This window comes from Gouania willdenowi, chromosome 6, assembly GCF_900634775.1.
Source record: "Gouania willdenowi chromosome 6, fGouWil2.1, whole genome shotgun sequence".
Classification (NCBI taxonomy): domain Eukaryota; kingdom Metazoa; phylum Chordata; class Actinopteri; order Blenniiformes; family Gobiesocidae; genus Gouania; species Gouania willdenowi.
The window spans coordinates 55,608,866-55,621,303 of NC_041049.1; the positions used below are offsets into that span (position 1 = coordinate 55,608,866).

The 12,438-nt window shown below is 37.8% G+C and overlaps 1 protein-coding gene across 4 annotated transcripts in view; it reads left to right on the forward strand.

The window, feature by feature from the left end:
- Nucleotides 1-2,110: 2,110 nt before the first annotated feature.
- LOC114464724 (septin-7-like) overlaps nt 2,111-12,438 on the forward strand; it is a 50,113-nt gene continuing 39,785 nt past the window's right edge. Inside the window, exons 1-2 of one of the 4 annotated variants that reach the window (XM_028449213.1) lie at nt 2,111-2,399; nt 12,334-12,433. In XM_028449213.1, the coding sequence (XP_028305014.1) occupies nt 2,361-2,399; nt 12,334-12,433 (139 nt within the window). In that variant the 5' untranslated portion in view covers nt 2,111-2,360. The remainder of the gene's footprint in view (nt 2,400-12,333; nt 12,434-12,438) is intronic. The other 3 variants (XM_028449214.1, XM_028449216.1, XM_028449217.1) reach the window with 3 other exon arrangements.

Below are 12,438 nucleotides of genomic sequence, written 5' to 3' on the forward strand. Positions count from 1 at the left end.
TGCTTCATCATGGCACAGTGAGATGACAATCTGCTTTTTTTCAGTTTACATACATTTTTGGACAAAAAAAAAATTCCTTCATTGTACACAATTTTAAATGTTGACCCAAACACACAGTTGTAAGAGAGTTTAATCATATTAGAACAGAAGCCTGAGACAATTCTTTATATGATAAAAATGTATTTGCCCTTTGAACGATACAAACCATGGATTCATATTTTCTTTCAAAAAAAAAAAAAAAAAATCTATTCATTACAGCTTATTTTTCAAGTGTTTTGCATCTGAGTGTAGCATCTTATGTGGAATTAATTTCACTAATAGGTGAAATTTTTATTTCCTTATTGACTCAAAGAAAAATTTTGACCGCATTTAGGTTCCTTAAACACTGTTTGAGAAATATTGTATAAAGCAGTAGTAACCATACTGAGTAGCTAAATGTTTGAATACAATGGAAAAAATGAATTGTTGCAATCAAGTCAGGATGAGCTTAAAATACCTCCATCACAAGATAAGATAAGATAAACTTTATTGTCTGTCCAGATGCAATGACAGAATTTTAAAATGTATTTATTATTGATTTTTTTTATTTTATTTATTGATTATTTTTTTTTACATGACCACAAAAACAATAAATTCACCACAGTCAAACACATATATGAAGAGCAAAACACATCATAAAGATAGATGAAAATCATGTGCAGTTTGACAGCTATTTGATTTTGTTCAGGGGAGTTATCGATGTTATTATTATTGTTATTATTGTAATTTTATCTGGCTTACAACTGAAAAACATTAGTTATAAATAGCATTTATGTTTCTTATGGTCCTTTATTCTGCTTTTGGAAACACAACAGTAAATCAAGAGACTATTATTCTAGATTTGGCTCTGATTTTGGGGCCTCCACTGGTTAGACATATCTTAAATTATAATCGTTATTTCCAAAATAGAAGTCATTGTTTTCCACAAGCTGCCTCTTTGACAAAGGGTAAGGTAAGGTTCAGAACAAAAATTGTTCTATTTTGCCTTCGCGATTACTTTTGCAATTTTCCTGAACAAAAAAAAGAAGAGATAATTCATTTAAAATTATTGGTAGTACATACTACCAATATTGTAAATAAATAATAACAATTTGATCACCTAAGTTTTACCCAATGTTCTATTGTTCAATTTATAATTCTATACGACCTAGTTTTTTTTTTTTAACAAAAACATACTAGCACAAATCACACTAATCTAATTACTATGTGCTGTATATGATTAATGTTTATAGTGTTATGATTGACAGAGATTCCTGAACGCATGACATTTGTCCCGCAGCACTTGAAGGCATCACTACACTGTCATGGCCGAGCACACGCAGCCAATAGAAAGGCAGATTTAGAGGCATCAAGTGTTCATGAATGAGCAGCATTACACAGGAAGTAGTCACTGAGTGAATTCAAAGTAATATTTTCCCTTTTTTTTTTTTTTTTACGTTGAGCTAAAAACTAGATATACATTTGGAATATTTGTTTATACCTGAGATAAATTCTTAAAGAAAATTCCTGTTTTTACATTTAAATCAAACTTAAATGTTACATTAACGTTATACTTGCCTGTGGTAACATGCAAACAACAACAACAACAACAACAACAACGTGAAACCGTGTCTTTTTTAGTTATGTGTGTTATTTTCAGAATTATGCTCTGCTCCTGTTTATTATTACAATCATTCTATAAATTTTTAAAACGTTTGAAATGGTAGGCGAATGAGAAGGATTTCATAGTGGACGTAGTACTTGGTTGATGCGTAAAAAATTAAGTGTTGAAGGACTGAGAAACTATATGAATGTGACACAGCAGAACCTTTGATGAGGAAAAAGAGTAACACTTTGGTTTCCCTTAAAATCTCATGTTTCTACCTTTGGAAAGAAAAATGATGACTAAGGGAAATAGATTTGAATTATACATTTAATATAATATAATTAAATATAAATTAATATATTATATATATTTGTTTATTTCTTCTCCGTCTTCCCTTTTCGTCGACTTCTTTTTCCTCGTAAGTGTAGGTTTTATTTCGAAAAACTCCCCGGATGTAGTTGATGGTGAGTTGCGTTTAGGTACATCGGGAGAGAAACAATTAGTCGTTCGAGCGTTTTTCTTCACTCTGCTCCGTTTGGTTGTGCTCTCCGTGTGTGGCCATATGTGTTACATCCTCATTCATTCATCTTCATTTTTTGTTTTGTACCACACCGCTGCACTTTCGTAGCGGGCTCAGCCTCGGGTTCCTGTCCGCTCCTTTGGTTCTCCTTCCCTGGACGTGTTATCGGTGCATGCAGCAGTGAGAGACCGTCTCAGGCTGGGTGGTGACAGCACAATGATCGAGCGACCAGAGACCGCGGTTCCTAGCATCACTGTAAGTGTCGTTTATCTCTCAAACAAGTCAAATGTGTTGCTTGCGGCAGATTTACGACAAATACTCATCACTGAAAGACCATTTCTGCCGCGCTTGAGTCACAATCTTAGCAACTGGCAACCAGAGTCCATTGCAATGATCCATGTTTTTAGCTTAATTAGCCATTTGCAACCACCGTTACCCAAGTTTAAAACAATTTACATTATTTTTGGGAAAGCGCTTTACACTGTAAAGTTAAGTTTGGCTTAAAGTGAACGTTTAAATTTCCCTTTAGTCATACGGTAATCGTTTTAATCATTAATCACGCCTCACGTTAAGACCATTTTGGAGCGAACGACAGACGGTGAACCCACTTTACTGCAGTGTATTTATATCTCACTGAACGCAGTGTTTGATTATTTATGAAATCCTTAAAACGCGTTTACTATTTGGTGTATTTACTATTGTTATTAATAATTATTATTTTTGAATGAAGGCATCCAATATGTGTCAGACATGAACTGGTCTCAATTACAGCTCCCTGTAAAGAGGAAGAAAAAAAGACATCCCATAATGAATTCACGTTGGAACGTGTTTCACATCGGTGACATGTGAAAGCTTGTGATTGAAACCTCAGATGTCAGATTTGAAAGTACTGAATATTAGAGCAGAGTGAGGTTGATTCTTTTTTTTGCCAAGATCCCTGAAGCAAAACCCCAGTAGCTAGTACTAGCTACATTACTCAACACATTCCCCAAACATGACTGACTACATTAGGTAACATGCTTTGTGGTGGACTGTGTTCTTGTACAGTGACTTCAGACTTATTTGGTGCCAGAAAAACTGCAGCATCCTCATAAAGAAAAAATATCGTTTTTATTTTTTTGTTTGTTTTTGTCCCCTGGTAAGTCTGATTTTTGGTTTTCGAAACTAAAATTTAAAATCTACCAATTTTTTTAAAAAAATGTTTCTTTATCCGTTCTTGACCCTGATAAAGAAATATGCCATGAATTTCAATTTTAGTTTTTCAATTTGAAAAATCCAAAAACCATACCGTTTTTTGTTTCTCGATTTCCTTTTCTGAACGGAAAATTCAATGACCTATGTCTATTTTTTTATTTTTTGTATTTGCCGCTTTTGTCTGGTTTATTGTTGTAAACTTAAAAAAGTGTCTATTTGCACGGTTGCCGTATGGACAACTACTGGTGCTATTGGTACGGTTACTGGAGTACGTTGCGTCTTATGGAACGTTCACACCAAACGCGTTTTGATCATTAAAATTGTTCTTCACGTGCGTAGTTGGGCACTTGTGCTCACTGAATACAGACGCTCGTCACCAATGTCGAAGATGCTCGGGATGCGTGCCGAGGGGAGGGGCTTCTCTGTTGCCGGTGGTGTTCATACAATGGATGATGTTGTGGCGATTAGTTCCGTTCATTGTTCACCCAGTGACTGTGAAGTGATTAGAAACATTTTGTTGAGAAGGCTGTGTTTCCGGTCAGACGTATTTTGGTGTGACTCATTGTGTGCGCTGTGATGTTAAAGGGCTATAGTGAAGTGTGGGTGAATGGAGAATGAAGTTCGGAGTTCCTTGCTGAACACGCCGCCTCTGACTCCCGTTCATCGGCTCTACATTATCCAGAGAGTTGCTTGGCTTCATTTGCGCCTCTGCGCCGTGTCTGGGTTCACCAGAGCTGCGCTCGGACGAGAGTTGCTTTCAGCGCTACTTCTGTCCCTCCCGTGCTCTGTTTGACAACCTTCTGACTCGCATCGGCACTCGCATCTCCTACCAGGACACCAACTACAGGCACTCTATTCCAGCAGCAGAGTGCCAGTCCATCTGTCTCCGCCTCCGGTTAGTGTTTTTTTTTTTTTTTTTTACCTTCTCATTATTCTGAATATGTCACGGTTGGGGAACGCTCCTGATTGGTCGACGCGCCGTGATTTGCCCTAAAAGTTCAACAATCCCAACTCCAGTCGGGTTGGAGGCGCTTGACGCTCGTCAAAAGTGCCCGCCGCGCGAAAAGCTTCAAAACCTGCTGCACAGGATGCGGGGGTTGCGCAGCGGGACCTCTGATGGTACGTTTACACCAAACGCCTTTCGGACATCGAACTTGTGCCTCACGCGCGTAGTTGGACGCTTGTGCTCTTTGAATACAGACGCTTGTCACCAGTGTTGAGGGGAAGGGCTTCTCTGTTGCTGAATGGATATTGTGGCGATCAGTTATGTTCATAATTTACCCAGTGACTGTGAAGTGGTGGGGAACATTGTGTTGAGAAGGCAGTGTTTCTGGTCGGATGTATTTTGGTGTGACTCAGTGTGTGCACTGTGACGTCAGAGGGCTATAGAGAAGTGTGCTGAATGGAGAAAAAGCTTCAAAACAAGTTGCACAGGAGGCTTGGGACGCGCAGCGGGACCTTTGACGCTCCCTAGAAGCGTGTCCACCATATATTGTGAATGTACACCTGCAGCTTTTGATGCGTTTGGTGTGAACACGCCATTAGGGTTAGGTTATAACCCAATATCGCAACAATTTTTAGGGTTAGGTTTATGGTTAACTTTAGTCTTAGTCACATGACTTAAACTGGCCAACGACTGACCTATCACGTGGCGTAAACTGGCCAAATAGGGCACCGCATATGGATAGAATGCCTGTATATTGATATGGCAACCGTACGGATTGCCACTGCCTAAACTTAAGTTTTCCAGTTACCTGCTTTGCAAGCTCTGTTACTATAGCATCCACAATGCTTTTTGTTGTTTTTGAGAAATAATTCTAGCCAGTGCCGTTATTTATTAGTTTTGGTTAAATATTATTAGTTAGGACAACTAACACTATTTATTAGCTGGTTTTCCATCTTTTTGTATTAGGTCTCCAACAACTATACTTCCCACATTGTATTTCTTTTTTGACTAATGGTTAAATTTAGTTTTCTTTTAGATTATTTGTTTCATTAATTATATAAATTTGTTTTTACGAATCTCATCTTTACTTTTCTTCAAATGCTTTGTCATTGTAATTGTGCAACTTTAAGAAAAAAATATGTTTTAAGTTTCTAATGTCTTTGACCTATTTTTCTTTAAATTATTTACTTCCAATTTGAATTGTACATTGCATGATAAAGTTGCTTCATTTGAAATATATATGTATTTATGTATATATATATATGTATATATGTTTTTCTTAATAGCAAAAGGGTTAACACAAACGAGTGATTAGTGACATGATTCTGATGACATTTCAGTGTTTTTAGACTCTTGTTTTATCAGCGTACGATATCACACATGTAGTCATTTCCACATCAGGTCTCTGGATTCTTTCCTTCCTTTTATGTACCAGTTGTTGAGACTTAAAGCTACAGTAGATATGTTTTTTTTTTTTTTTTTTGGCATCGCTTGTTCAAAAATCCATTATCATCTTTGAGCATATTGTAATCCAAAGTGCTCTGAATGGACAGTGAAAATCTTCTGCTTTTCCTGGCTCTGTAAATGAGCTTTAGAAATCGAGGAGTATAACGCTGGACTTCAGCCAGTCTGAGATCTTTCTACCGACAGAGTTATCCATTAGCTGTTTTGGGCAATACTATTGGCTGCTTGAGCTGCTTGTCAAAAATCTATGCGCTTTCACGGTCTGAGAGTAGCGAAAGCCCCATGGCACATTTTCCAGCCAAAGTCGCTAACGCGGCTTTTGGCATAGTGGTTACATGGCAAAGCAAGAGGAAAGGCAGACCGAGGTGGAGAAGCAACAGATTAAAGGCATAAACGTGTCCAGGAGGAACAGACTCCACGGAGGTTTCTCTGACTCGGTATGTGCGCCGCACGGCACGCGATCCGCTTTCAGTCTGTGCGCAGTCCGCCCCGCATACCAAGCCAGAGAGAGAGTGATAACAGACGGGATAAATTGCTTGTAAACCTAAGAGAAACATCATCTTAGGTGGAGAGAAGAGACGCAATTCATTTGCATAGTGGGTGTGGAGTGTCTGACTGATCAGCGGGGATCAGCAGGCAGAGGAACGACTGAGCTTCTTACTGTCCTCACAGCAGTGAGTGAGACGTGCTTTCATGTCTGTAAAACATCAAAACTCTCCAATAACACAAGATAAAGTCCCTACCTTTGTCACTAGTCTCTATTGAGAAAAAAATTCACAAAGAGTTCCACACTGGCCACGTTTACATGGGAGCTTTATTTCCTCTTTAAAGCAGAATAAAAGTGAACAACACACATTGTTTATTTCTTTGTGTCTGTGACATAGGCTGAGGTTACTGGCATTGATCTTCTAACTTCTGTTCTGATGGATGCGTAGACAGCAGGAAGCCTAAAGAGACACAGCAAGTGTGTTCAGATGGGTTTCTGCCTCCCTCATCTTGAATACAGTGATTTGTAATGAATAATTTTCTCTACGTCATAAGGAATGGAGGCAGTGAGACTAGAGAGCCTCAGCTGCAAGAGGCTCCAGGGGGTGGGGGCGCACTCAGCAATCCAGATGATGTCAGTGAAACCAGGCAGCTACTATCACCACTGGGTTTGCTGGGGGAGGGGTTAACAGGAGTGGTTGGGACTGTTCCTCCTCTTTTTCAATCCTCACATGGTCTTTCTTTGTTTCCAGACTAGTGTCCCTAGTTTGTCACAATAGGATAAAAAATTATCAGTTTTAAAAGTGACCAACATTAACACACACACACATAGATAAGCTCACATTAGGATAATCGACTCACAATGAAGCTTTTAGATGGCCAACCCAAGCAGAGCGCTACCATCAGCAATGCTGCTTTACATAACAGCCAAACTCAGCCGAGGGTCGATCAAACGAGAGGTTGGAAAAAGCCTCAGGCTGGTTTTAATGGTTTGTCGTGGATCTGCGTGCATTAGATCGTCAATGAAACAGATGGCTCGTTCCCTCCCCTGATGCTGCAGAATAAGTTGTTTTTTTTTGGTTAAATTGATCTAATATAATAATTACAGGGTCTCTGCGGGGTCTTAAAAAGTATTAAAAGTTGGTAAATCAATTGTAGGAAAATTAGGGCCCTTAAAAAGTATTAAAAAGTGTTAATCGCGATTTTATGAGGTATTAAATATTATTGATATTCAAGCTTTGACTCGGTTGCATACTTGGAGCTAGATTGCCTCTGGACCGCGTGCGTACGGGTGCAAATTTACATGACAGCAAATGTTCTGGTGCTAAAAAGACGAGAAGAAAACAAAAATGGGAGGAAGACTGATGGCATCTTTCTGTGGTCCACCAGCAACACGACCACCTGGTAACGTAATAGGTGAGCTAGCCAACACAGCTACAACCGCCACCTCTACTTCATTGTCTGCTGACATAAGGGTGGCTATGGGCAGCGCGCCAACGCTGCGTGGAGAGGTTATCTGGTGTCTCAACACAGCACTGAATCACCACGCGTTGAACTCAAACAAAGGCATTTCTGATATTTTTAAGTCAATGTTTTTGTTCCGGATTCGGACATTGCTGACTTTCACCTGTGGCAAGAACAAAACTGGATACGTCATGAGATTTGGGTTAGTACCGTACTTTAAGCAGTAAACACCAGCAGCGCAGGACGGATGCTCCGTTAGCGGTGAAAGGCGGAAGACCTCCTGCTTCTGGGACACGGGACATGCTAAAGGAGCTAATGCTAATAGAGCTAAGTACACACAGGTAACACTGCTGCTTCACCTTGTGTGTGTGTGCGCGCGGTCCCAATGTTAATTTGCTGAATTTTTCAAAGAGCTGATGGATACAGAGAAGCTGATGGAAAGCAAATCACACAATCTCAGGCACATGTCCTAAAAGTTTTATCATGTTGTAATACATTTTTGTTTTCTGCCAGTTGGCCTTGAGTAACTGTTAGGGATGTAACGATTAATCATAAGGCAGTTAAAAATCGATTCATAGGTATCACGGTTTGCATTGATGCTGTGAAAATTGAATCGCAGTACTTTTTTTAAACAGCAGAGGGCGCTATCCAGAAGTGTTGGCGCCGGGCGGAATCTGCTACTACTTTCTTTCTGGCCACCTTCTACTCTTAAATATGTTCATAAATGATTCCTTACCCCTTTGGCACTGAAAGAATATTTGTAATATTACGTGAATATCTGTAAAAGTCACATTTTTCTATTAGCTCTGTCTACTAGCATAGCATCTCTTCTTCACTGCATGATATCTGCATGCCAACCGATCATTGGGTTACCTCTGCTGGTTCAAACAAATATCTGACGCAAATACAGTGCAGACTGGTTTTTTTTTAAGTCCAATTGTTAAGGCACAAAATACATTTTCAGTTGCACTTTTAAAAAGAAAAGTAGTTTTGCATTGTTTACTACAGAACCAGAATTTAAATTAATAGGCTTCTTCTTCCTTTGTATTATTCCTTTATTTCATTCAAGATTTATTTTTAGTTAAATTGCATTGTTTTTAATAGTTTATCAAGGGATTCTTTTGACAATGAAAACTAAAAGGAAAATAGTACTGTATTTTCCCCAAAAAAAGGAATATTTTTCAGTCATTTATGTACAGTCCCATTTTGTAAAATAAATTGTGAGAGAATCGTATCGTGAACCCAGTATCGTGAATCGAATCGTATCGGGAGTTGAGTGAATCGTTACATGCCTAGTAACTGTTGTTGCTTGTTGTGACCTGAAGTTAATGTCTATAAACCTGCCTTTAGTTTAATTTATTCTTTCAAGTTTTATTCCTTCTCAGCTTACAATGCTGTTAAATTGCAAAACTACACCTGTTTAAGATGTGTTGCTAACAACAGCCTAAAGTGGCGACTCTCATGAGGGAAAGGGCATTCTTTATGCGGAAATGTCCTTCCCACTCATCCTGGCCGCTTCAAACACCACCTAAACAGCGTCTAAACTGCCAAAAACTATGCAAATCCTCACTGACTCCTAAATCGGAGCAGAACAGTGGCTGCTTAACTTTAACTTGTCTGTAAAAGCTCCGTCCGTTTCTCGTGTAGCGCTGCTGTGCTCTGTGGAAACAGCAGCAGCTTTAATCAGTTTTACCTGCTCAGTGTATAAACATCTAATCAGAGCTACAGAAGATATGTGGATAAAGTTGTTCTGTTGTTATGGACGAGACCATCGATGCTAGGGATTGTAGAGTCTGAAACATCGTAGATTAATGATAACTTCTGATGCTGTAAAATATTCTACCCCCTAGTGGTGAAAAAACACTTCTTACACGTGATGTTTCTTGCACATTTATTTTCCGGATCATTTAAATTAGGTTAATTTAAATTAAGTTGATTAAAACTTAATCAATAAACCTGATCATAAAAAATATGCATTTAAATGTATAAAATATATATATTTTTAAAATCACAATTAGGTTTTTTTTGTCAAAATCGTGCAGCCCTCGCTATATATGATATTATTCTCGATATTTTTAACTGAATAAAGTCTTACCAGAAAGACAATTCTGGTTTTGCTGATACAAAATGGCACACAGGCACATTTATTAACAAACAGCTTCACAATATGTGCCACTTTTGGCTTTTTCTCCTATATGGGACAGCACATGTGAGTGAGTTTTGTAGTGTGGCTTGTTTAGGGGTTGGTCTGGGTTAGGACGCATTCAGTAATTCATCTAATTGCGCTTTTCATGTTCTGAGAAGTAACGAAAGCAGCGACCCCTAAAACTAGCATTTCAAACAAAATGAGCTATAAAAATATATATCTCAGAAATATGGAAAAAGTGCAAAGGACACTGTTTGACTGCACTCTATGAATAATATTCAATACTTGTATGATATGATTTGTACTGTGTGAATGTATAAATAAAAACAATATAGATATATCTCGATATAGGTGATAGTCATTTTCTGTATCATCAAAATAGAAAACTCGATACATCTTGAATCATGATATATTGCCCAGCCCTAGCTGTTTCTCTACTCTGATTTTAATTTTGAAAAATAGACTTTGCCTGTGCCTAAACAATAGATTTTAAGCTTTAAAGAAACCACCGCTAAGTGGGCTAGAAAATTAGCAATGATTACTCAAACCCTTATGCAGTTATGTAAGGTTTTAAAGCTAGCCGGGGCATTTCACTGATAGTACTTAAAAGACAAAGGTGATAAGTTTTTTATTTCAACTAAAGCAGGGGTTGCTCTTCGTTGTCCTCATGTGACTGTGTTTGCTGTAACTTCATCCCTCTTTGAACCTCTCCATCAGCAGATTTTCCAGCTTTGTAGATTCAGCCCCTTTTATAAGTAAAGCATGCGATCCATTGTGTTTGCCTGATGTAGCGTATGGGCCAATCGGAGGCAGGCTGTTGTCAGGACAGCGGAGTGGCAGAGATCCGGATCAAATACAAGAACACACATGTGCGCTTAAAGGAAAGAGCAGCTGCTTTACAGACTAATTGATGCAATTCAACACATACGACCTTTGCCTTCATTGTTTCATCTTTTATATTTGTGTGAGCTTTTTGCCTGTAGTGTCACTCCACATTACCAGAATGAGTCGTTTTAGCTGCCTTTGATGGCTTAAATTGAGCTTTTTGTTTGTTGTCCCTCAACAAAGCCAAACCCACATAGTCTTCTCATTCTGTCTGTTGTTTCGCTAACCTTTGACCTCCATGATGTAAATATTTTTCCCCAAAGCCCATATTTACGCAGCTGCAGTTCTTGTTAAAGATTGTCACTTTCTTTAGTTCAGTTATGTGCTGATAGCTGGTTCACAAAATGAAAAACAAAAACAGTGACAGTGTGTTTTTGTGTAGATTAGGAAATAACATCACATTTTAAAGTTCTGTTTCTATTCGCACTGGCCTGTGGAATCAGATAATGTACGGTTTGTGCCACAACCAACTGAACAAAGCTTTAGTTATTAATCAACAGTTGTGACTTCACTGTTGTTTGATTTTATTTCGTATTGAGAAACTAAACTGTGTTTTTTGTTGGCTCCTATTTGTGCTATCAGTTGTCATTTGTTTAAACTTTAAGAAAGTTTTTCACTGTTATTTTAATGCATTCGAGCAAGACACGTGTCTACCTCTCTAAAGGTTTTGTTTGATTGATTCTGAGTTATGTTTTTTATAATTTAAAAGCACTTTGTGCTGCACTCGTCAATTTAGAAATAATTTGTCCTTCCAACTGAAATACCTTAATATCCATTAAGTGATTTGTACCAATTGTTTAATCTTTCATGTGTTTGACTCTAAAAACCTTATACATAAAACTAGGAGTGTGACAATATCTCAGTATGGTGATATAGCGCAATATTTTTTTGCACGATCAAATATCGATATGCTCGCGCTAAGTTTCGATTTAAAAAATTATATACATATATATATATATATATATTTTTTGGATTTAAGATTTATTTTATTATTTTCAAAACCTTTTCTTCTTTTTCACTAAAATGTGCAGGTAGGTCTTCACAGAAATGTTGTCACTTTGTTGAAGGAACCAATATTTTGTTTACTAGAATATTGCACTGTAATGGTGTCACTGGTAAGAAAGACCCTATTTTTGGTTTACAGCAAGCACTATTGTAAATAAGTGTCAACATACCAATGTAAACAAATAGGTATTTCCAGAGATGTTGCACTAAAATGGTGTCACTGTTCATAGGACACTTTTTCAATTTATTGTCTTTCAGAGATATAAAATAAAAATTGTATTTTTTAACTTCATCTTTTTTTTCTTCTTGTTATGTCATATTATCGTAGATTGATTTCTGACCAATATATCAATAATTGCAGTATTGTCATATCGTGAGATAATTGTTATCGTGAGCTTTGTATCGTGTATCGTATCGTGAGGTACCCAGAGGTTCCCACCCCTACATGAAACTGTATTCTGATTCCTGAAATTGATAAATTAATTGCATCACCCAACACAATTTTTCAATGTGTTTGTTTTTATTCAAATTTCTGATGTTGTGTTGAAGACATTTAGGAAACATTGTGTCTGAATGTGTCCGTGTGTTTTTTTTCCCAGCAGAGGAACCTGGAGGGCTATGTGGGCTTCGCCAACCTCCCAAACCAAGTGTACAGGAAGTCTGTGAAACGAGGCTTTGAGTTCACGTTAATGGTTGTTGGTAAG